We start from the raw sequence: 26,502 nt of genomic DNA, 5'->3' as shown, positions 1-26,502 counted from the left end.
TAAATGTCACTTGGCTGATTTTTCTTTTATCTCTGGCCTCAGTTTGACCATCTCTGAAATGTGGAGTTGAACAAAATGATCTCTCTTATTTTGAAAGTTTTACGATTATATAAATATTGATGGTGATGTGTTTTTTAAGATATTCTGTCTTTTTAATCATATGTTCCGGCTTCAACAATGCACTGGCCTTATACAGTTTCCCCCACATGACCTCCACACACCTTGGGTTGACTCCTACCAGTTTTCTTGGGGTCCCCATGAGGAACAATAGTTAGTGATTCTCTGAAAAAAGTCCTGAGACCCTTCGTTGGGCCCACCAGATCTGAATCACTAGAAATCACTTGGCCCTGCAAATGCACACCAAGTGAGGGAGGGTTTGGTGAGGGTTAAGGGCTGTCCTAGTCCGGGCACAAAGCAATGGCAAACATTAAGCACACGGTCTTGCTCTGAGCTTCTGCGTGCGTGCGTGCGTGCATGTGTGTGTGTGTGTGTGTGTGTGTGTGTGTGTGTGTGTGTGTAACAGGGAAGAACCAAATCTGACTACATATCGGATCTGTTTCTTTTACTTTAACCTTTGCTTCCCCCTTGCTTTTGTTCACCAAAAGGATACTGTCCATACATAATGGCCTGCCTTGGGGAACCCTGCCCCTCGGCCTGAATGTTAAACCAAAGTGCCTTTATTCAGGGAAACATCTGGACCCTGTCCACCTGTGGATGGCTGCAAGAAAGAAGAAATTAACACATCCCCTCCCCGAGGCTGGCCATTCCAGGGGATATTTGCCAAAACGTATGGCTTTTTTACTTCACTTCCTCATCTCCTCCCTCTCTCTGTGCTATAAAAGAAACTGGCATCCAAACCCAGATAAGATGGTTATTTTGAGACTTTAGTCTGCCGTCTTCTTGGTCTGCGGCTTTCCGAATAAAAGCGTCTTCCCTGCCTCAACACCTCGTCTCCGATTCATTGGCTTGTCGTGCGGCGAGCAGAGCGAGCTTGGACTCGGTAACGTGTGTGTACACATAAAAATCCATTGTTTGCATTGCATATGCTCCAATTTAACTAGAAAAAGATGTTATGTTTTTGTTCCTCTTAAAATTAAATTTCTTCTGGCATTCACAGGCACTGAAATCAGAAGGGAAAAAAATGTTTCGATTTGAAAATGTTTTTCAAATACGTAGCAATTCGACTCTAGGGGTTGGGACACGGTTTTTCCAGAAACTCGAACTTGGAAATTAGCAACTGAGCAGCAGTAAGCTGGCTTCCTTTTAAACTAACACTGATCAGCAAATAAAGGTTAAATGAGTGAAATAAGAGAGCTGATTTCTTTATTAGACCATAATAGAAGGTTTAGTCAAAGGAGAAAATGAAACTCTGGATTTAATACTAACTCTACAATCCATGGCACACCTGTACAGGGGCTGCCACTGGACAGGAGACCCTCCCAGCCTGACCATGCCCCAGTGAGGGCTTCTTAAACCTGGGTTATGTGAAATAAAAGTTGAGCAGTTTTCAGCATTTGTCTACATAATTGGGGAAAATATTTAGCCAGAAAGAATGGATACAGGGCGATGGATTGAATGGCTCCCCATTTTTCTTTAGCCAACAAAGACCACAATAGCTCTGTTTTATGAGAATTCATTAAAAAAAAAAAAAAAAAGGATCAGGGGGCTCATTCACTTGGGTAAGCATTCCAAACAAGCTAAGTGTTCTTTGAGGCTTTAACCCACTGGGGGCTGGATTCAGAAATTTAAACCTGAATTTGTACTGTAGAAAGCTTTTCAAATGTATAAGACTGGGTTTTATGCTTAAAAAAAAAAAAGTCTACTAATCTACAAAGAATGCTAGACTATTTCCCCTACAGGGCAATCAAAAGGGTGTGTCTTTAACACGAAAAGGATTAAATCATTATAACTCTGTCAAGAGCCTGAGTTTCAGAAAACCAGGTGCCTGTCTTTATTTAAAACATCTCAGATGCCTAAAAGGATGTCTAAGCGTGTGCTAATCTGTTATCTAGCTCTCTTATGGAGGTTAATTTTGTATAACCTTATATAGATTCATGAGGAATATATTTTAAGGAAAATTTATAAAAGAGGCATAAAACCACCTAGAGCCGTTTTAGTGTGTTATCTTTAAGATTAAAATATAAAGAGCCATGCATAGGATGTGCTTGGTAAGTGGAACAGAGTTTTTGTGGTGGAAATTCTCCAAGAAAACTCAAGGTGAAGGGACACCCAAATCAAACCTAACAATGTTAAATACTCCTTTGTGGTCATCTGGACATTTTTCATCCTTTGCAACCTGAAATTCTGAGACTATGTATATTTAAACACTGGACATTGATCCAAGCAAGAAGACAAGCATAGTAATCTTTTTTTAAAAACAATTTTATTTATTTGTTTGTTTGTTTGTTTGTTTATTGGCTGTGTTGGGTCTTCGTTGCTGTGCGTGGGCTCTCTCCAGTTGCAGTGTGCGGGGGGCCACTCCTCCCCGCGGTGCGCAGGCCTCTCACCACAGTGGCCTCTCCCGTTGCGGAGCATGGGCTCTAGGCACGCGGGCTTCAGTAGTTGTGGCTCACGGGCTCCAGAGCTCAAGCTCAGCAGTTGTGGCGCACGGGCCCAGCCACTCCGTGGCACGTGGGATCTTCCCGGGCCAGGGCTCGAACCCGTGTCCCCTGCATTGGCAGGCAGACTCCCAACCACTGTGCCACCAGGGAAGCCCCAAGCATAGTAATCTTTTGAAGGTGTCTCCTAAAACATCTTCTGAATCCTGTATTTTTACAGATTCAAACTCAGGTCTTCACTTGTAGTTTTTTGTTTGGTGGTCTTATAACCCTGAGCCTAATTCATTAGTTATCACCAGTAATGTAATATCCCATCCCTAAACTATTTACTTCTAGCTGATGCCGAGAGTGCGGCCTCTGTGCACCGGTGCCGAATCGAATCCCGGAGACAAAGTTTTGGGTGAAGTAGAAAAGAATTGCTTTGCCAGGGAAAGGGAGACACAGTGGGTTCCAGCCCCAAAAAACTGTGTGTCCCAACCTGGAAGGCTTTGGTGAGGAGTCTTATGGCAGTGGTTCAAGGGTGGGGTTGCTGAGAAAAATTAGGGTGTGTGCAGGGCCTGCACTCCTTTAGCTGGCCTCAGGTCATGGAGGCTGAACAGAAAGGCTCCAAAGCCCAGGAGCCCCATAGTGTCCTGCTTGGTTTCATAGGTGCACCATAGCCAAGTCTGAAAAAAGTAAATGATGTGAAAACATGCTTGTCTCTTAAAATGACAAGGTGGTACGAGGGTGCATTTGGTCTCACACCAGCGCTCCATCTTCACTGTAAGAACAGCTGGACGTAAAGTCTATAGAAGTAGGTTCTGTAGCCTATCTGTATCTAAAATGTGATGTCAGGAGCATGTAAATAAGAAAGAAGTTCCATGAGTCAGTCATTGTTTCTAAAAATAAGGTTTTTAAAAAAACATACAACTCCACAGATGGCAGAACACTTCCAAACATATTTTTATCTCAATCCAACATCATTGTTGTAAGCTATTAATATCTACATTTACATACGATGAAACTAAGGATGAGATATTAATATCACCCAGACCTCATTCTCACTCCAGCCTCTTCTTACTTCATCATCCTGTGTCAAGCCTAAAATAAAGGCTCTCTTTGAAGCAAATGAAGAATCTTTGAAAAGGGCCTAATAGGCTAGACAGTGGGTGGTGGATTTAGAGAGAATATATTGGTGGGTGGGAAAATGCACCCCTCATGAAAGTTGAAAGGAAAACAATTGTACAGCTAGCATCAGAAGATATGTTGCATAAAGCTGAGCAGGATTTAAAGACATTTAAACATTCAGGAAAGACTGGACCACTTTGGGGGGTGGGAGGTGGTTCTAATTTTAAAGGAAAGTTTGCTCCTTTCACTCAGTGCTGGAAGTCTTGGCTTCACCTCGTATCAGCTTCTCAGGAAGCTCCTGACATCTCTTCCTCAGCTGGCCCTTGTCGACTGAAAAAAAAAAAACCACAATGTGAGAGTTGTGAGTTAAGTTATATTTGGGGCAAAATGAGGACTATAGCCCGGGAGACAGCATTTCAGATAGCTCTGAGGAAGTGCTCCAAAGAGGTTGGGGGGAGGTCAGTATATATGTGATTTTGGTGAAGGGGGGAGTCCATGCAATCAAGGACACATTTTTGCAGAAGGTTTCTGCTAGTCACAAGGAGGAGACGTCACCATGAAGGATTTTAGTGTTTTTCTAGATCTGAGGAGATGCAAGAGTTGGGCTCATAAAATCTTCTCCTGAAAATATCTAACTATCTGAAGGCCTGTTTTGCCAGTTTTCCCACAGCACACAGTGCCTCATTCCTGGTCTCCGCCCTGAACTGCTTTCAGGGGGTGTTGAAGGTCAGCATCTGCAGTGGCTCCTAATCTAATCCTTGTAGAGGTAGATGGCAAGTGCCAATTTGTAGGTGACACCCTCAGCCTAAGAGTTGCTGATGGTTTGAGAGCCGGAGGGGTTTGCCGTTGTCAGAGTTTATCTTAAAGTACTTTCACCCTTTTTACATCTATATTTTCTCCTGCAAATCAAAACCTGATTAGATAAAGCCCTAAATACACTCTTTGCTTAAAAATAAAAGAAAGAAGGTGACCTGCTGAATTTTACCTGGGCCCTGTCTGTGCTCCTGGAAAACAGAAACCATGAAGATAATTCACCCACCCTCTTGTGTTCTAGGAGTGATTTACTACAAGGAACCGTCCTTCCCCATGTGATTTAGACAAGACCTACAGGTCCCCCACCGCCCCCCTTGTTTACCTGTGACAAGGTCAGTCACGGACCCTCCAATTCCCACTCTTTGTTTTATAAATGATTTGAACTCCATCCCCACTGGCCAATCTGGACAAAATACCTGCTACCTTGACTTGACCAAACTCGAGTTAAGCTTCTCTCCATTGCCACACCCCTGAATTTTGACCCATTCTCGAGCAGCCAGCACACAGCCCCTCCCGAGGATAAGCTGACCTCAGGGTAAACAAGCTCTGATCTACTGTCCTATCTACCTCCCCACACCCAGGAAACATCTTTCCAGCCTTGATCATCCCTCTCTATAAAAGAGAAGCCCTCTTCTGCCCGGTCTTTGAACACTCACAGGTCTTAAGATCAGAGAGGTCTCTCACTTGCAATAGTCCTTTCAATTAAAACTATCCTTGCCTGAATCCACATTGTTTTTTATTTGATAAAGACAGTAAGGAAGCAGAGAATTCAACCTGGGAGTCCCTTCACGTGCTGTACTACACCTCTCACTTTCCAAGATCATTTGCAGCAAAATTTAGTCTGTGTTTACTTCCCTTATGCAACATACAATCTTTTGTATTGCAGAATAGCTTTCAGGAAGGCATTTGAATTCTTCCTCTAACCAAAGCACCGTTTGAAAAACAAAGAAAATGAGGAGGAGGCATTTTGCTTAGGCTAGTATTTCACATACACTTGAGACTAGATTGCTGCTCAAACACAAAGTGATTTCCTAACTTTGTAGTTATAGCTCCAAATCACAAGCGTTAGAGATAACTATATTCAAATGTAACTACAAAAGCAACTTCCACCCCCCCAATATTTATTTTTATTCTCTCTCGCTTTATATGTTTTAGAGCTGGCTTTCCCAGCATTAACTGGAGACGTTGAGAATTTGCTGTAAGGTACCTCCTTCTCAGCTGGTCCAGTCAGTCACCTTGTTTTATTATTGTTTCTAAGGAATAAATAATCCACAAGAAATATGGGTTTTAAGGAGTGCTATATCATTTAAAAATAATACATGGAAAGTCAGTTTTAATTCTATTAGGACACCTAGGCTGTTGATTAACTCTATCAAATATGTATTCTACTTTGTGTACCAGTTAATTCAAGGACCTTAATTTAACCAGTTGTATGATCAGGTCTGTAGTAATGAAGCATGGAATATTTTTTTCAGTCCTAAACTTACAAGTTATATGCTAGGATTTACATAGTATTGAAGAAGTTGTCCCATAGTATTTTTATTTTATTATTATTTTTTTGTCCCATAGTATTTTGTATACTGGCTACAAGCCGTAAGTCCCAAGTTGTTTACCAATAGAAGTGACTTCTTTTCTCTAATTTTTTCATGAGCTTGGGAGATCCAAAAAGCAGGACTTTTAAGCCAAAACATCTGAATGATCTTCCTTCACACAGGAAGATATGAAACAGAAAAGCTACAAAATAAAGACAACCAACTTAAATCAGTTCATGTCCATTAGGTCTTCACTTCTCAGATAGAGTAGTGAACAGAGTGTAATTCTCCAGGGAGCCACAGTTTGTGCATTTATTCATTTAGTAAAGATTTTTGGTCTATACTGGGCACCTGTAATTTTAGATTTCCCACAATTCTGGAAACATTCCCTCACTTCAAGCCTGCATCATCTTTATTTTGCATGCTCATGTTAACCATCTAATGAATCTCCTTCCAGCTATCTTATGACCTTCAAATCCATCCTCCCCAGAGCACGTAGAATGACCTATCTCAGGAGCTGCAGTGGCACAATCGGTATAGCGTGTGGTACTTATATAGAGTGACCTATCTCAGATGCACGTATGACCATGAACCACTCTTTAGAACATATTAATGTCCAAGCACCTTAAAATTACCTATAAGGGCTTTCATAATTGGACTTCTGCCTAAATCTCTACCTTTAACCCTTCCCCCATCTGTTCTCTTCTCTGGAATCACAGAACTGCTGACAACTCCCACTCCCACGCCAGTTCCTGCTCTGCAGACATATCCACGCTCTACTTTATACTTCCTTTCTACTGTTGCTACTGCCTTGCGTGCTTTCACCTGCTCCAAGTCTCAGCAAAGGCATTGTCTCTAGATAAGCCACCTTGAACCTTGTATCTATATTCCCTACTAGATGGTTATTTATTGTTCCTTGAACCTGGCATGTAGTAGCAAGGCAATAAATAATTATTGAATAAAATAAATAAAGCCTGTTTCTACAAAGAGGATTTAAGAGCTGTCCCCGTAGAGGAAACAGATATAAAGAAGTAATTACAGTTCAGAGTGCTAAAGATACATTAGAAAATTCTACAGAGTGCTAAGGGAGCATCCTAGAGAGCTTTTTTAAATGGGATTGTTCCCTATCTTGAGTGGTTTCCCAGTGGCCCTGATGGAAATTCAGGACACAAATTTGGTCAAGATTTCACCAAGGTTTTTTCAGTATGAAAGTAGTAATTCTATATGTTTCTGAACTGTGAAGGGATCTTTGAACCAGAAACCAGATTTTATTTGCCTTTTAAAAAGAGCCTCAGGTCTCTTTCTTATCTTGTAATTGATGAGCAACAACTATTAAATTTCATTCATTCATTTAAGAAACATCTGACAAGGGCCTATTATGAAATACTATGCTAAGTGCTGGGGATTAAGCAACGAACAAGACAGACTCCATCCTGCTCTTCTGAGGTTTACTTGTAGGCAAAACAGAGAGTAACAAGTAAATCGATACAGAAATTAAAGATTATAGGATTGTTGTTTGGGATACGTCAGGTTGAGAGCAGAGACCTACTTTAGAGAAGGTGGTCAAGAAAGGGTAGTTGGTGCTAGTTTCACTTAAGCCTTGAAGGATGAAAACTAGCCAGCCAGCTGAGGGGTAGGGGGACAAGGCTTCAGGCTGAGATAAGCAGAAAGGGCAAAGGTCCAAAACTGAGCCGGAGCCAGGCACTGTCCCAGACTCTGGGCCGAGCATCCACTTGGGCTGGGGATGAGGCTGATAAAATCAAAATGTATAGTCTAAGTGCAGGCAGGGTAGAGTTCTATGAAGAAAAATAAAAGCGGGGTATGCAGACAGAGTGGTAAGAGGTAGCTGTCTTAGGTAGAGTGGTCAAGGAAGGCCTTTCCATGGAGGTGGCTTTTGGACACGGGGCTGATTTTACTTATAATTTACTTATAACTCACGTTTAAATTGCTTGTGGCAAATCTAGAATGTTCAAAATGTATCAACCGTCTTTGTGATTGATTTCTGTATTCATTTGGAAACCAGTGTTCCCAAGCAGTCAAAATGGCAAGCAAGCCTTCTAAGAAGACAGCTGGATTTTAAGTGGAAAGCCACCTTCGAGTTGGTCTTTTCCAACTCTAACACCAAACACTTGCTGTGATTCAAATCTGGTAAGCCACCTCATCAAACAGTTCTGTAAAATTGCTGGCATTGCTCACCATCCTAGGGACCCAGCCTGACAGTGGAATGTGGAAATTGCAGAGGAAAGGGCTCCGAGAGAAGAGCATGGAAGTGCCTGTTGGCCCGGAAGGCTGAGGCTCGTCCGCTCACGTCAAGCTTCTCTCATTACAAAGGGTCACAGGGAGGTTATAGCCCCAGTTACAGTCCTGTTGGGGAGGTGCTGACGGCATGATCAACAGTGCCTTCTAATAGCTAGAGTTAATCACTCACTGACCGACTGGAAAATCAATGGCGGCCTACCCTCTCCCCCTCCACTCTGCCTGTGTTGGTCCAGCCTCCTTCCTTCGCTCCCTGCGGTGACCAGGCGTCAGGAAGGGGATTCTCGGGGACTCTTGTCCCTTCCTGCTCAAAGACTGGCTCTACAGGAAGACAGTCATCTAACTCCAGGGGAGGAGAACCCATTCTTCTCTGCCTGGGAGAAACCTTGTAATGAAGATACCGTGTCAAAGATGAGAAGGGAGCAGCAAAGACAGGAGATAAGGGGCGAGAAAAAAAAGACAGTCTTTCAGAGGAAAGACGTGATTGTAGCCAAATGAAAAGGAAACTTGATTTTCGGAGATGATGGGCTAGAGAATATTTACATGTCTCCAACCCCTTGTCAAATGCACTGTAATCTTAGTTTTTAGAATATTTTCCTTTCAGGAGGTGGTGAGTTACTTTTTTTTTTTTTGGTTGCACTTTAAAAGTTGATGTCATTAAGTTTACTCCAAACGGGCCCTGTCATAGGGCTTACTAGACCAGCGGTCTCTTGGCAGGGAGGCTAAGGAATCAGGATGCTGGTGCCCTGGACCAGAACTGAGAATGGTGAGCTCTCACCTTGGGCCTGACCAGGTGTATGTCGGAACCTTGGCTTGTCAGAAATGTGTTACCAAGAGGAGGAATTAAATTCCAGGGCACTCTGGCTGAGAGGTTTCATTCCTGAGTTGTGAGAGCCTCCACCTGAACTTCACGGCCACGCAAAAGCGATTGTCACAAGGTTTATACACTTCCCAGGAGGGAGGTTAAATCTCAGACCAGGGCCCGTTACTTTCCCAAGTGAGAGGTGAAGTCGGGGTTCCTGGTGGTGGTGATGGGGGTGGAGGAGAGTAGTGCTGTCATGACAGTGTAGAGCCTAACTTTTACTGGAGTGTCTCTGATTTCCTTTTGGAAGGAAGAGAAGTGATAACCAGGAAAGGTGGGGGGCAGGGTAGTGAGGAGTGTTGGGGGTACTGATAGACATACAGCTGATTGAAGGTGTTATGGAAATAGTATACTCGGGTCTCTAGAATTTAGACCGACATTGGCACACAGAGTTGATAGCCACCCCTGTTCACGGTCATCATGTTGACAGTCGCTCAAAATGAGTGGGGGTCTTCCCTGGTGGCACAGTGGTTGAGAGTCCGCCTGCCGATGCAGGGGACACGGGTTCGTGCCCCACTCGGGGAAGATCCCACATGCCGTGGAGCGGCTGGGCCCGTGAGCCATGGCCGCTGAGCCTGCACGTCCAGAGCCTGTGCTCCGCAACGGGAGAGGCCACAACAGTGAGAGGCCCGCGTACCGCCAAAAAAAAAAAAAAAAAAAAGAGTGGAAAATTGGCTTTGCCAAGTGTTCATAGCACAGCCTTTGACGTCAACCTGAGAATGGAAGTGGATGTTGTGTAAAGTAATATGAGAGTCCGTTTGGCTGTTCCCCCAGTGAGTTGAGTAGATACATATCCAGGGCGCCTTCACCAACAACCAACATCGTCTGTGTGGTCATAAGTGAATTTTCTTTCCTACATCCTGTGATTATGGCTCCTATAATTTTGTTAGCCTGCATATTGAGTTTTTATTCTTATGCATTTCCTCAGCTCTCCATTTCCTCCCCGGCCTCTTAACTGGTAATTTTGTTTGCTCATGGACTGCTGTATGACAGAGCATCTCATCATGAAGTGGTGTTTCTCCTCACCTCCCCACCTTCCACATATGTGCAGATGTTCTAGCACAAGGAAATGCAGCCAGCAATACCAGCCTTTAGAGACAAAGAACACCTAGACCGGAAGGATTGGGGACAATTATCTGCCGTTCTTATCACCAGCTAGTTCAATGTTAAGTTACTTGCCAAGTAAGAGAAGGGAGAAGATCTGGTATGTGTGAAGGGGACCAAATCCAGACAGACGGAAGGCCCCTAACCCTGGAACTACCTCAAACCAGGGTCATCAGGATGAGTGCTTCTCTGACATTGCTTTCCCAATGAGAAATGGTTTTAATTCCCTGGGGTTACAGCAAGAGTTGTGTGAGCCTGGCTGCAAATCCATTTCTTTCTATGTAGTACAGCTGACTGGTCACTCAGAAGGCAAGCCACGGAGATGTGGTTGATGGTCATTCAGAGCTTGGGTGGATGCAGTTGTGTGGCTTGACTCCGTAAAGTCTTTAACCCTTCCAGATATAAATCTTTTTTATTTCTTCGGAGTGACCACCACCCAAATCTTTTCTGAGTTCTATAAGATTGTAGACCGGAGGTCAAGGTGAGAAATGACCCAACTTTGACTGAATGTGTAAGAAGAGCCTGTGATGGCCTGAAAAACTAGGTGTGGAATGTCCATGACCTTTAGCCTAATATCGGGTGGTTCATGGTTCATCAGGTCAGCATGACGGCCACTCCGACCTTACACCACGTCCAGAGACTACCTCATACGCAGACGCTTCCGTAGAAAGACAGGAGAGTGCAGCGTGGTCATGGTTTCTCTTTTCTCAAGGTAATTCAAGCCTAGACGTTCTCTAAGGTGAGATGTATTTGAGGATATACTGAGCCTGAATCCCATTTTAAAGATGTCTGTGCTTTTTCCAGTGGGATTTTTTTTTCCAGGAAATTATGAGACACGTTACAAAAACCCAAATGGTTTAGTTCTACAGAGCTGTTTTTCTTTTGTTGTGGGTTTGGGTTTTTGGTGATGGTGAAGGTGGGAAGGACAGGTTAAAACATTTTGTTTTGTTTTTATGACCATCATTTTTAAGACAAATGCTTTCTCAGTCTTTATGGAGAAACACAGGTTTACTTGGGTACCACTAGAATGACCCGAGCTTTAAAAAAGGTCTGGGCAGCTGTTCCTTATACCATTCTCATAAGTTTTTCCCGCTGTGAGGTACAAATAGCTGTGCTCATAGAACATAGGTGATAAAATGGTGGGAATATTTGTAAAATATGGTGAAACAGGGAAGTTGGCCTAGGGTTGCTCAATTAAGTTTTTTTTCCTTAAATCACCAGGAATCAGGATATGTACAAGAAAATGTCTTGGGAAAATTTACAGGTCATAAATTTATTATTTAAATTTAACCTACCAGTATCCCCTTCTTATTACATCTATGCAGAAAAATAAGAGAGTGACTTTCCAGGGAGGGTCCTTTGAAGGTGGAGAATAGTGTTTTCCTGAATTACTGCCAGAGCATAGCTCATATTTGCTTTATAACACACATCATATTTAGGCTGCTGTTAGCAATGTCAGTTTTTAACATCTCAATGGCTCCCAAGATGAGGTGTGTATAAGCAAGTGAGGATTTAGATCAAGCGAGCAGCAGCTCATTATTTTTTTTGCGGTACGTGGGCCTCTCACTGTTGTGGCCTCTCCCGTTGCGGAGCACAGGCTCCAGACGCGCAGGCTCAGCGGCCATGGCTCACGGGCCCAGCCACTCCGCGGCATGTGGGATCTTCCCGGACCGGGGCACGAACCCGTGTCCCCTGCATCGTCAGGCGGACTCTCAACCACTGCGCCACCAGGGAAGCCCAGCAGCTCATTATTAATGCATGTGCTGAAAAATCTCTAGCTTGCTGTTGCTAAAGACAAGAGTGTTGGGGAGAATGATAGCTCATTTTGGAGGCTAATATTAGAAATGGTTAGTATTAAAAATGGTACCACTACTGACAAAGGGTTTACTCTGTGGAAGTTCTGTCTTTTGAGACTTCTTCAATTACAGAGTTGAATTGCCTTTTAAAAATATGCATAGAAGGGCATAAAATGTTGAAGTACTCTGTCTTATTTTGAAACTTCATGTTAAATGATACATAATTGATTTATTTCTAGTTGAAGAAAAGATGCCCATTCAAAGGACATCTCTTAGAGCTCCCTTTGCCCTAATCACCTACTCTGGAACATTCTGCTTTGGGGAGGCCCAGGGAAATTTTGAGACTTTTTATTTTGATTCTGGTAAAAATGATCTCTGTTCAGACCAAATAACCCATTAAAAAATAAGCAAAAAAAAAAAATAGACAAAAAAGGATGAGAGTCAAGAGCATGATTGTGCAGTACAATGAGGATGGTCAGGAAGTCCTTCTGTTATAGCAAAAGCTATATAGTGAAATGATGTTGAATCATACATTTTATTAAATATATTATGAAAGATTTCAAATGCCTTAGGGCTGAAATAATATAAAGAGAGGAGAAAGCTGGTGGTGAATTCTTGTTGTTTTATTGTAAGTGTTAAGAGCGTAGCTTTATATTGGTTCACTTATCTTCGGTACTCAAGTCTACCTTCAAGAGAGATGTGAGGCCAGCTGTTTTGGGACTGTTCCCACTGGAAGCTGATGGAGGGCTCAGTCCCTGGTTGTTTCGGATCAATGTGTAAATTACAGACCACCGGGGTTTTTTTGTTGTTGTTTAGTTCTGGGGTTTTTTGGTGATTACAGTGTGCGAGATTATAATGTCAGTGATTATCATATCAATTTTATGTGTCGCCATGGGTTTTATTTCCTCATCTGTGCCCTCACTGTGCACAGTGTGGATTTTATTGTTGGTACCAATGGTACACAACAAAGGAAGACTCTTAGGTCCCCCCTTTCTCACCACTCCTAATGGTACCTGTATAGAGAGGATGGAAGATTCTTGGCATATTGGGGGTAGAATTGAGGCAGGGATTCCTCTGTGGCTGAGAGCCTCTCTCTGCCCCTCATGCCTTTGCAGGGGAGGACAGTCCAGGACTCTGACTCCTTAGAGGCCACGTGGGCTATCAGATCGTCCATGCAGTTGCTCTGGCCAGATTCATGGTCATACTGAGGAATACCTTTGGTGACGTGCTTGTTGAGGACAGTACCCATGCCAGCATCAAAATCTAAGACTATATTTAATTGACATTGTACTTAAATGCCTTTGTGTGTGTGTGCGGCTGTTGCCTAGGCTGGCTGGCTGGGTGGGTTACCCACAGAGACCTGTGGCAGCACGCTGGGAGATGGGAATAGTTTGTGGGGTTTTTTTTTGTTTTTTTTTTTGTTTTTTTTTTTTTTCTTTTTTTTTGTGGTATGTGGGCCTCTCACTGTTGTGGCCTCTCCCGTTGCGGAGCACAGGCTCCGGATGCGCAGGCCCAGCGGCCATGGCTCACGGGCCCAGCTGCTCTGCGGCATATGGGATCCTCCCAGACCGGGGCACGAACCCGTATCCCCTGCATCGGCAGGCGGACTCTTAACCACTTGCGCCACCAGGGAGGCCCTAGTTTGTGGTTTTAATCAGATGAGAAAGTTGAACATGGCATGTGGCTAATGTCTATTGCATTTGTGCTTTCAGGGGTCTGTAAAAATAAAAGTTTTGATCTTTCAGTATTATTTTGCAGTTATTTTTTTCTAGGGTCAGCAGGACTGACAATTAATATACTTAGATATGACCCAGCAATCCCACTACTGGGCATATACCCAGAAAAAAACATAATTCAAAAAGACACATGTACCCCCAATGTTCATTGCAGCACTATTTACAATAGCCAGGACATGGAAGCAAGCTAAATGCCTAACGACAGATGAATGGATAAAGAAGATGTGTCACATATATACAGTGGAATATTACTCAGCCATAAAAAGGAGCGAAATTGGGTCATTTGTAGAGATGTGGATGGACCTAGAGACTGTCATACAGAGTGAAATAAGTCAGAAAGAGAAAAACAAATATCATATATTAACGCACATACGTGGAATCTAGAAAAATGGTACAGATGAAGTGGTTTGCAGGGCAGAAATAGAGACACAGATGTAGAGAACAAATGTATGGACACCAAGGGGGGAAAGCGGGGGGGGGCGGGGGTGGTGGTGGTGTGATGAGTTGGGAGATTGGGATTGACATGTATACACTGATGTGTATAAAATAGATAACTAATAAGAACCTGCTGTATAAAAGTAAATAAATAAAATTGAACAAAATATATATTAGAAATGTGAGGGAGGAGTCTAATAGTAAGTTTGCTTAGCAATGATTACATTGTTATCTGAAGCAAGGCTTATTTGTTTTTGCAGGCAAAACTCAAATGGCACCCAAGGCACCCACCCCAACCCTCAGTTCTAACCCTCAGTGGATCCAATATCCACAGTTCCTCATGTAACCTACATGCATTTACTTATAAATACATTTTTAAAATTACAAATGGGATCAAAATATACTCTTGCTGCCTCTTGCTTTTTTCATTTAATAGTATATCTCACAATGTTTTCTTAACAGTTGCATAATTTAACTGTTGTCCTGTCATGAATATTTAGAGTTGTTTCCAGGTTTTTGTGGTTGGTTAGCTGTCCAAAGGAAGGTGGGCTTATGCATGATTTTAACTTGTGTATGCTCTACATTTCCTAAGACTGAAGACACCAGTTCCCTCAATGGGCATCATTTTGGATGTGACATCTATCCAGTGGTGAGTAAAGGACACTAGTCCCAGACTTCTGCTGGACTGTTACTGGTGGAATGGTGTGGATAAGAATTTAGCAATTGTCTCATCAGTTGTGACATCTTAATCTCTTAGCCCCAAGGGCAGCCAGGTGGCCTCTAGTGAGTGTTACATGGATATAATGGGTTAGGATCACAGAATTTGGGTTCTTTAAAAATAGGTATCTGGTCTCAGTAATAATTGTCATGCCGGGTTGGGGGAGGAGGGGCGTGGTGAAAAGACCATAGGAGTTGGCATCAGAGCGAAATTAAAGCCCAGCTTCTCTACACGCATTGTATTTTCTTTAGGAGGACGTTCACCTTCTTTAAGCCTCAATTTCCTCATCTGTAAAACAGGAATGATATGAATATTAAAGTAATGTCTATGAAAATACACTTAAAAGTCACTGCACAAATATTAGTTATTACTTAACCGAAGTCCTCCTTAATAACGAAAAGAAACCTCAACTGTTTTAAAGTAACTTTCCTAAAGATATACAGGCATACATCTATGACTTAATTACTAATCTTTGTACCTTTAGTGTTTGTCTTCAAAAATTTCAGACACAGATCTGAGCTTGAAAAAATGGAGCATTAGAAAGAACAGGAAAATGTCACTTAATCATTTTATTTTTCTCACCTGCCATTTGTGCTTTCGTTATTGTATCTCCATTTTTACAGAACCTGGAATATGTCAAGACCAGTTTGCTGAGAGTCTTCTGTGATTTACGGTGTTTGCTCTGTAGTTTCTTTGTTTTGGTGTTTCAGGCGTGGAATGAAATTTTATTAGTTTGAAATTACACCTGCTTGTCCCAGTGACTCACCATCACGCCACCCTCCACAAACACACAAAAACCCACGTGACATACACTGTAGAAGGGCTGTGAATTTAAAAAAGTAAATAAAAATAATGCCACAAGTTGGAGAGGACATTCCCCAAATGAAAACAACTTTTTACACTGGATGGTAAGCAGTAGTCTCTAGAATGTTCCCAAATAACCATAACAAAGACCTGCTTTTAATTCACTCCCTGAAGCCAAATAGGAGACCACAGAGCAGTGTGTATTCTAGGGAGAAAAAAAAAAGACTGAACACTGAATAAACAAAAACACACACAGGCTAGTGCAGTCAGTCTTTTTTTGTAAAACTGTGGATCTGAAAAGCCTCCAGAGCTTAAAATTGCTCTTAAACTGAATCCCATACTTATGGGTTTGAGTAGGTAGATTTTCAGCAGCTTTCTCTGTGTCCTGTGGGGTCGCCATGTCAGTGCCCTGTAGAACTGGGGTGTGGAGCGGAGTTGGGCAGCACTTTTGAAGACAATATTAATGGAAGCCATAGCTGCTTCGATTGGTTCAATATTTGAAGGCGTTGTTAGTAGCATTTGGGAGCAAAAGCCTTCAAGGGCACAGAGAAGAACCCATCTTTTTTTTTAGATGTTGGGGGTAGGAGTTTATTAATTAATTAATTATTTTTTGCTGTGTTGGGTCTTCGTTTCTGTGCGAGGGTTTTCTCTAATTGTGGCAAGCCGGTGCCACTCTTCATCGCAGTGTGCGGGGCTCTCACTATCGTGGCCTCTCATGTTGCGCAGCACAGGCTCCAGACGCACAGGCTCAGTAGTTGTGGCTCACGGGTGTAGTTGCTCCGCGGCATGTGGGATCTTCCCAGACCAGGGCTCAAACCCATGTCCCCTGCATTGGCAGGCAGACTCTCAAGCACTGCGCCACCAGGGAAGCCCCCAGAATCCATCTTTATGTCTAGTTTATCTTTTTTTCAGTGGGCTACGATTAATATTAACCTTTTTAAAGCATATGATTCAGTGGTTTTAGTATATTCACAAAGTTGTGCAACCATCACCAGCGTCTACCTCCAGAACATTTGCATCTCCGTAAAAAGAAAACCCATATTTACCAGCACTCACTCCCCTTCCCCTACCCCGCCATCCTGCCCTAGACAACCACTAATCTACTTTCCATCCCTGTGGATTTGCCTGTTCCGAACACTTCATATAAATGGAGTCATACAATGTTTGTCCTTTTCTGGTTTGGCTTCTTTCACTTAGCACACTGTTTTCAAAGTTCATCCTTGTAGCATGTATCAGTACTTTTTGTTGTTGTTTTTTTGTTTGTTTGTTTTCTGCGGTACGCGGACCTCTCACCGTTGTGGCCTCTCCCGTTGCGGAGCACAGGCTCCGGACGCGCAGGCTCAGCGGCCGTGGCTCACGGGCCCAGCCGCTCCGCGGCATGTGGGATCTTCCCGGACCGGGGCACGAACCCGTGTCCCCTGCATCAGCAGGCGGACTCTCAACCACTGCGCCACCAGGGAAGCCCCCGGGAAGCCAGGGAAGCCCCCGGGAAGCCCCCAGAATCCATCTTTATGTCTAGTTTATCTTTTTTTCAGTGGGCTACGATTAATATTAACCTTTTTAAAACATATGGTTCAGTGGTTTTAGTATATTCACAAAGTTGTGCAACCATCACCAGTGTCTACCTCCAGAACATTTGCATCTCCCTAAAGAGAAACCCCATATTTACCAGCACTCACTCCCCTTCCCCTACCCGCCCATCCCGCCCTAGACAACCACTAATCTACTTTCCATCTCTGTGGATTTGCCTGTTCCGAACACTTCATATAAATGGAGTCATACAATGTTTGTCCTTTTCTGGTTTGGCTTCTTTCACTTAGCACACTGTTTTTCAAGTTCATCCTTGTAGCATGTATCAGTACTTTTTTTTGTTGTTTTTTTTTTGTTTGTTTTCTGCGGTACACAGGCCTCTCACTGTTGTGGCCTCTACCGCTGCGGAGCACAGGCTCCAGACGCGCAGGCTCAGTGGCCATGGCTCACGGGCCCAGCCGCTCCGTGGCATGTGGGATCTTCCCGGACCGGGGCACGAACCCGTGTCTCCTGCATCGGCAGGCGGACTCTCAACCACTGCGCCACCAGGGAAGGCCAGTACTTCGTTTTTTAAGGTCAAATAATATTTCACTGTAGGGATATACCCCATTTTGTTTATGCATTCATTGGTTGATGAACATTTGGATTGTTTAAACTTCAGGGCTATTGTGAAGGATAATGTTAAGAATGTTATATCCATGTACAAGTTTCTGTGAGGACATATATTTTCAGTGTTCTTGAGTATGTACCTAGGAGTGAGACAGTTTGGTGTCTGATCTTTCTTCATCCAAATTATCATGTTAGTAACCTGAGAGCAAGGGGAATGAGCTTAATTTGGACAGATGAAGAAACGGGATGGGTAGAGAAGCTGTGGTCTTTGCGTTACATCTCATTGTTCTCTAGAATGATGAAACTAATTCCTGACTTTTTAAAAACAAATCCACGGATAGACTATAAATCCGAGTCATTCACCGTGTTTCTGTCCCATGAGACCTGAGGGATACCTTACCTCCCTGTTAGTTAATCGCTTGCACTGTGATTTCCCCATGGTGAAGTGGGCTGAGGGTGTAGCCAGAGGGAAGAAAGACGTTAGAGTTTAGCATAATTTGTGTGTTTGCGGCGGGGGCGGGGTGGCGGGTGTAATTTGAAAAGAGCCTCTCGGTGCTCCCTCCGTTTTGCAGAGGATTCAGCTTTGATTATAATAACAGTGGAGCCTTCACACGATGGGATGGGGATGCTTTGGGAGGTGGACAGAGGCAGCAGTGGGGGCAGGCAGCAGTCTCAGAGCGTAAACAATAAATGTACGGCTGTTCTCTAAAATCCCGTGGCTGCTTTACTAGTAATGTTATTTCAAGGACCTTCTGTTTCCTAAACTATCTAGGTTTTATTTATCCAGGCGTGAAGACTAAATTCTGTTCATCAGAGCTGTGTTAGACACAGAAAAATTGTCATTTTGGATTGTAATAACTAGGAAGGCCCACCACATTAAGAGAAAAGGCACAGTTTTCTCTGCTGGCCCCAAAGAGCCCAAGCATCAAGGACAGATCCCCAGATTGGAAATTCTTCTAACTTGTGAAGACACATTTCATTTTGACAGAATTGGTTCTCTAGAAAAGCCTTTTGTCTGCATGGGGTCAACAGTAGACAATCCAGAGAACTGGATTTTCTTTCCACCTATACATTAATTAGGGAAGAAGTAAGCAAGTAGGCTAATTCCTCATCCTGAAACGCTACGGGGCCCCAGCACCATCAGCACCATGCAGGGGACCCAGCTAGGTTGCTGAGGCGTTAATGAGCTATAATTGCTTCCTGCCTTGCCTCCCCGTGGATTTTCGCTTTTACACATAGGCCTTCGGGGCCTCAGCCCAAAGGAGCTTGATGGATGATGGAACTTAATTTGGTCCCTTTGGGTAGAAGGGCCTTTCAACAATACAGAGCAAAGTCCTCCGTTGAGGGCAAGCCATACTGAGTTAATCATTATACTCTTTTACTGTGAACTAAATGGAGAAATAGTTCTCTTCTACCACAGTACTCTTTTTAATAGACTTTACTTTTAGAGTAGTTTTAGGTTCACAGCAAAATTGAGCAGGAAGTATAGAGAGTTCCTGTATACCCCCCGCACCCACACATGCATCCTGTCCACCAGAGTGGGACATTTGTTACAACTGAGGATCCTACACTGGCACCCAAAGTCCTTAGTTTACATTAGAGTTCATTCTTGGTGTTGTACATTCCATAGGTTTGGACAAATGTGTAATGATGTGTATTCACCATTAGAGTATCATACAGAATAGTGTCAATGCCCTAAAAATTCTCTGTGCACCACTTACCCATGTCCCCACCCCCCGGCAGTCACTGATCTTTTTACCATCGCCATAGTTTGCTTTTATCAAAATGTCATATAGATGAATTCATACAGTATGTAGCCTTTCCACATTGGTTTCTTTCACTTGGTAATATGCGTTTAAGATTCTTCCATGTCTTTTCATGGCTTGAAAGCTCATTTCTTTTAGTGCTATGAAGGTGACTGATCCAGGAAACAGGCGCTTACCAGACACTGAATCTGCCAGTGCCTTGATCTTGCACTTCATCCTCCGGAACTGAGAGAAATAAATTCCTGTTTATAAGCCACCCAGTCTGTGGTTGGTTGTTATAGCAGCCCAAGCTGGCTAAGACAACAGCTTTTTAAGATGTGACTGACATGCAATAAACTTTAAAGCGTATGATTCAATAATTTTTAGTATATTCACAAAGTTTACACATATTTAAAATGTACAACTTGGCACATTTTGATATATATACATACCCCTAAAATTATCACCATAATTAAGACAGACATAATTAAAACATAGTTAAGACATAATTAAAACTTCATTACCCAGAAGTTTCCTCATGCCCATTTGTAATTTCTTTCCTTCCTTTCTGGCCACCACTGATCGGCTTTCTATCCTATAGAGTCATTTCTATTTCCAAGAATTTTATATAAACAAAATCATAGAGTATGTACTTTTGTTTGTTTTTGTCCTGGCTTCTTCATTCAGCATAATTATTTTAAGATCCATCTATGCTGTAGCATGATATCTATAGTTTATTTTTTTGTTTTTGCTGCGAAGTATTCAGTTGTATGATTATACCACAATTTGTTTATCTATTCACCTGTTGATGGAAATTGGGTTGTTGCTGGTTTGGGGCCATTACAAAGAAGCTGCCATCAATGGTCATATACAAATCTTTGCATGACTTACGCTTTCACTCTTTGAGGGTAAATACCTAGGATTGGCATGGCTGGGTCATATGGAAATCATATGTTTTAACTTTTTAAGAAACTGCCAAACTGCTTTTCCAAAGTGGTTGTATCATTTTGCACCTGCTCCAGGGCTGTGTGAGGGTTCCAGGTACTCCCCATATCCTCCCAACACCTAGTATGGTCAGTTCCTTTCATCTCAGCCATTCTAACTGATGTGTAATGGTGTGCCCCACAATTCAAACTCTGCTGGTCCTAACTGCCTCGGAGGTCCCTCTATATACCACCCACCCAACATCCCTTCTCTAAGTCTTTGCTCATGCTATTCTTGCGAAGTGGATGCTTCTCTATCCACCCCCTCGTCTTAAACAATCTTCCTTTAACATTCCACCTCAGTGCTCCTGGTGTCTCGGGTTGAGCCAAAGTCTGTCTCTACATATATACATACCCATGTAATTCTGTGTATAATTTTTTTCCAAAGCATATTTGCATTATGAGAGATGCTCTGTGTGATTGTTTTCCCCACTCAAGGTTGGAGACCTAATACAGGGCTGGGCACATCGTAGGTTTGCTGTCATGAATGCAAACTGACAGAGACAGGACTTGTCACCCTGTGAGTGGTACTCTTTCCCTACAACCTGAAAAACATAGCTCCACTTTCTCTGGTTTGAAGAGCTCTGTCGTGACAGTGATTGCTATTTTGAAACTTATTGATCAGAAACAGTGTGTTGCTATGGGAATACTTTTAAATAAAATGAACAATGGTCCTCCTTCTTAAAAACATCCTTCAGATATAGAAGGCAAAAGATAAATGAAGTCGAAGAAACTCATGGACTTCAAGGAAATTAAATTTTGTCTGAGTGAGGGTCACACAGTCTGTCTTCACTCTATGATTTTAACGTTTCCTGTCTGAAGATTCTGTGTATTTTTGAGTGAACTAGAGTTAGTCATAATGCCTGTAATATTCTTTTTGATGTTGATGAGTGGGGAAGGGGCAGGGTTGAGAAACATTTCTATCCTAGCATCTTCTGAGAAATTCTTAGTAGTCAACAACATCTGCAAGTTTTCCAACTCCCCAGAAAATAGTCGGTCTGATGTGGTTTTTATAGGTTCACAGGAGGGAGAGGCAGAAACATAAAAGAGTAAGCTGGTTTCCAAAACAGTAGTTTCTGGTAATAAGGGGATGGTAAAGAGGTTAAGTTTCAAAGTCTGATTAGAAATCGCAGCTATGGAATTTGGAGTGATTGTCACTGAGGCTTTAAAGCCTGTGGATTTGGCCTGCTGTGCACAGACAGTGGTTCTTGATTTTTAACCCAGAGCAAAGTGGCAGCAGAGCACAAAAACATATGCAGCGTCTTCTGGGGGATACTGAGTGTGCTGGGCTAATGTTCAGAATTCACCGGCAACTAGATGAGTTAAAAGAAAGCACCACAATGTGGGAAACTCTAAAGCAATCTGGCTGACTAATCAAAAGTATTTTGAAATAGTCCTTCATAGCGGGTTTTGTTCCAAAGCCAAGTAACTCCATCCATCACAAGCTAAATAAAGCCCTAGTAAGATCAATGCGATCATGGTAAGATGAGGAGGTTTATAATTAAAGCCCATGACAAAGTGACCTGTGCAAGAATACAGTGTAAAGCCGGCCGTGCTTCTCAAATTCTCATGTGCACATGAGCCACCCGGGAGTCTTGTGAAAATGAGGGTTCCAGTTCCGTAGGTACAGGCTGGGGCCTGAGATTCTGCATCTTAAAACAGCTCTCATGTGGTGTGGATGCTGCCTGTCCTCAGACCACACTTTGGGTTGCAAATGCAGAGACTTAAGTGAATGGGTTGCTTCTCCCTCTTTTATAACAGATCACGGAAATGTCCTGTGAAGCTCTCTGACAAAGTAAATAAGTCTATTGTTAACAGTCCTATTCATCTCAGGAGGGTATGGAAATCAATTCTGATACCTGTGTTGTACTTTAAGGGAAAAAGAGAAAGGGATTTTTTCATTAATGGCATCATGGAAAAAAAATCAATTGAAAAACTTCCAGATTGAGTTGTGTTTATTTTAGGGTTGAAAATAGTCAAGCAATTTATTGTAGGATGCTCTCAATTACTGAAAAAAGTTAAACTATATCCAGTATATTGCCTACATATATCAGGAGTAACAGTGGCATTCAAAAACTTTTAAGCCAGAAGTTCCAGAAGTCACTTTTTTGGTTAAAACTTGAAAAGAAGTGCTGTCTGATTTGAGTATTAGATTCTTTGCCCAGGACCATCCCGAAGGTATTACCGTGGTAGTTTAAGGCACATATTTTTTGAAGCCAAACTCTCTGGATTTGAATCTGTTAAGTCTTGCCACTTACTAACTATGTACAACGGTTTACCCCTCTGTAAAATGGGTCTGCATTCTACAGGTATTATTGGATTAAGTGAGTTAATATTTGTAATGTTCTTAGACCAGTGCTTGGCACACATACCAGCTATACAAATGTTAAATATATGACCAAAATAAGTAAGACATGTGTTAGTGTCATATCTTAGTTGCCCAGTGAGCCTCTGGAATCCAGAAGGGCTGTTTCTCTTTTTTCTTTTTTGTTTAGAAATTTATTTATTTATGTATTTATTTATTTATTTGCTGTGTTGGGTCTTTGTTGCTGTGCCCGGACCTTCCCTGGTTGCAGAGAGCAGGGGCTTCCCTTTGTTGCGGTGTGCGGGCCTCTCATAGTGGCTTCTCTTGTTGCGGAGCACGGGCTCCAGGCACGCGGGCTTCCGTAGTTGTGGCTCGTGGGCTCTAGAGCGCAGGCTCAGTAGTTGTGGAGCACAGGCTTAGTTGCTCTGCAGCATGTGGTATCTTCCCGGACCAGGGCTCGAATCCGTGTCCCCTGCATTGGCAGGCGGATTCTTAACCACTGCACCACCAGGGAAGTCCCGGCCCGTTTCTCTTTTGAACAACTAAAATGTCTCCCTACAAGACTTCCCCGTAGGCCGCTGGGTCAGAGAGAAAGGTGATTTCAGCCAACCAACAGGAAACCTCAAAATAAATTCATAGAACCTAGGAGTTTATTTATTTTGCTCATTTGGTTAGACTTACCTCCATCCTTTGGTTTGGCAGTTGGTGATGTATATTGGCCAGGTGGCCAAGGATGTGTTGAAGTGGCCCCGCCCCTTCTCCCCTCCTGTTGTGAAACTGGAGAAGAGAGCGATTGCTGAGTATGGGATGCCGTCCACCCACGCCATGGCAGCCACAGCTATCTCCTTCACCCTCCTCATCTCTACCACGGACAGATACCAGGTAAGGCGCACACTCCCCTTCCTCCCGTGTAACGCCATCCGTACGACGAGGCAGCAGAGAGTTTCCCTTCAGGATTTTCTTCTTTTGAAGGACTTTGAAGTTTATGAAATAAAGATGGGGAACAAAAATGTATTGAGCAGTCCGTGACAATTTCTTTATAAATGAAGTGGCCATATGATTTAGTACCCAAAGCAGGTTGTGCCCGAGAGTGAAAGGGGACACCATTAATAATGACAACAGGGGCTTCCCTGGTAGCGCAGTGGTTGAGAGTCCGCCTGCCAATGCAGGGGACACGGCTTCGAGCCCTGGTCTGGGAGGATCCCACATGCCACGGAGCAACTAGGCCCGTGAGCCACAACTACGGAGCCTGCGCATCTGGAGCTTGTGCTCCGCAACAAGAGAGGCCGCGATAGTGAGAGGCCCGCGCACCGCGGTGAAGAGCGGCCCCTGCTTGCCACAACTAGAGAAAGCCCTCGCGCAGAAACGAAGACCCAACACAGCAAAAATAAATAAATTAATTTAAAAAAATAATAATGACAACAGCACCACAGACATAACCAGGGTGTGTGGCATCCCGCTTCCGAAAGCATTTTCACCCTGAGCTGCCCGACCAGATGGCACTTGAATAGGTGCTCTCATCCTCTGTTTGCAAGAGACTCGAGGGGTTTATGATCCTAGTAAATGATCCTCCAGGGCTGAGATGATTTCACCAAATCCTCCAGCTACATGTCCCAGGGCCCAGGGTGAAATAGTCTGTTCCCAAATTAGCCCCCAAAGATGTCTCTGCCTTTTTCAGGGGCTCAACCGTTAGAAATAATCATTCCATACTTTCTAGAAAGCTGTCTAAATGACAGGAGATTAATAAATGTTGAAAAGAGAAGAATGTCACTTAATATCTGCTTAAATGCCAATTATAGTAAGACCTTTTAAAAGTTATATTATTACTGCAATGAAGATTTATTTTTCCTTTCTGAGAACTCTTGCTCTAATTTTGTGCTTAATTTCAGAAATTTTACCTTTTACCCGTTGGAAAATTTAGATTTCATTAACTCTAGCAGTCTTGTATGTAAATGACAGTATTGCTTCTCCTGTCCCTCTACACCAGAAACCCAGGGATGTTCCATGTTCCAGGTTGTACAGAAATGGGGTGTCAGGGCTTCCCTGGTGGCGCAGTGGTTGAGAGTCCGCCTGCCGATGCAGGGGACGTGGGTTCGTGCCCTGGTCCGGGAAGATCCCACATGCCGCGGAGCGGCTGGGCCCGTGAGCCGTGGCCGCTGAGCCTGCGCGTCCGGAGCCTGTGCTCCGCAACAGGAGAGGCCACAACAGTGAGAGGCCCGCGTACCACAAAAAAAAAAAAAAGAAAAAGAAATGGGGTGTCAGCCTGATGTGACTGGAAGAGGATAAGATTAGTGTCAGGTCCTGGCTCTACCTGGTCCTCTACCTGGTCACCTGGGGTCAGATCTCAGTTTCCTAAATGGGAAAGGGACAAGTATAGTATTATATCCAACTAGGTATAATCTTTTTTTGTAACTTAAATATCATGCCAGGATCAAACAATGTCTGAGCTCCCCCGTACTATCGGAATTAATTGAATGCAGACTTCTGAGCTATGTCATATCTCGTGCCATCTGCCCCAGAAGGACATAGTGGGCCCAACACTGACCCCCATTGGGCTGCTGTCAGCATCCAGAGAAGCCTGTGAACATGCTTCTCTTAGGAAAAAAGCAACAAGTGGCTCTGACTGTAGGAAAGCAACAACAATCATTTATATGCTATTTTAAGGCCACCTGAATCTTCTTAAAAATGTCTTTACAGCTTATGTGATGAAACGGTTTTCTTTTCCTTTCTTTTTTCTTTTTCTTTTTATTTTTTTGGCCACACCGCTCGGCATGTGGGATCTTAATTCCCCAACCAGGGATCAAACCTGTGCCCCCTGCAGTGGAAGTGCGGAGTCTTAATCACTGTACCGCCAGGGAAGTCCCACAATAGTTTTCTTAAGGCCTGAGTTGTTATGCACTTCTTTCCTATTTAACTTTTAATAATAAATATATTCAGCTTTTGGGGTTATTTACTCATGAGTAGCTCTAAAAATGGGTTTATTTATATAAATATGTGTTCAGGCGAATACCAACCTCTAAATTCTGAATGCATTAACTCATTAATTTTCAACACTTTTTCGATTAAAATCAGAGACCCAGTTAATGATAAATCTTAAGAAAAGATGCACAACCCTGTGTTATTATACTCAGATGTTGCATTGGAAAGAACATGCTGGGCTTGTACTCAGAAGATGTGGCTTCTGGTTCGGACTGTGTCACTACTGGCTGTGTGACCTTGGGCAAGTCATTGCACATCTCTGAGCCCCGGCTCCTGTTGTGAGGGGTGATGGATGGGCAAGCATCTTTGTGCTAAAGTTCAATACTAATGCAACTTACTATCAAGGTTAAGGGTTTCCTCATTTGTGGACTGGGCTAGTAATAGAACCTATTTCATACGGTTGTGTGAAGATACATGAGATAGTGACCATAAATCACTTCACATAATACAGACAGTTCTCTATCATCTTTAATTTATCCTTAAGACCACAGACGTTAGTACTTGAAGCAACTGGATTATAGCTCTGTGTCTAGCTCATAAGCAGAATATTTGTGTGTTCTTTTTTTTTTTTTTTTTTTTTTTGCGGTACGCGGGCCTCTCACTATTGTGGCCTCTCCCGTTGCAGAGCAC

The 26,502-nt window shown here is 43.1% G+C and overlaps 1 protein-coding gene across 1 annotated transcript in view; it reads left to right on the top strand.

The window, feature by feature from the left end:
* Positions 1-26,502, top strand: part of SGPP2 (sphingosine-1-phosphate phosphatase 2) — a 131,631-nt gene that overhangs the window by 62,366 nt on the left and 42,763 nt on the right. Inside the window, exon 3 of the mRNA XM_060107348.1 lies at positions 23,596-23,775. Within this exon, the coding sequence (XP_059963331.1) occupies positions 23,596-23,775 (180 nt within the window). The remainder of the gene's footprint in view (positions 1-23,595; positions 23,776-26,502) is intronic.

Source organism: Mesoplodon densirostris, chromosome 8 (assembly GCF_025265405.1).
Source record: "Mesoplodon densirostris isolate mMesDen1 chromosome 8, mMesDen1 primary haplotype, whole genome shotgun sequence".
Taxonomy (NCBI): domain Eukaryota; kingdom Metazoa; phylum Chordata; class Mammalia; order Artiodactyla; family Ziphiidae; genus Mesoplodon; species Mesoplodon densirostris.
The sequence above is the reverse complement of the archived record's forward strand: the minus strand, read 5'-3'. Positions and strand labels throughout refer to the sequence as shown.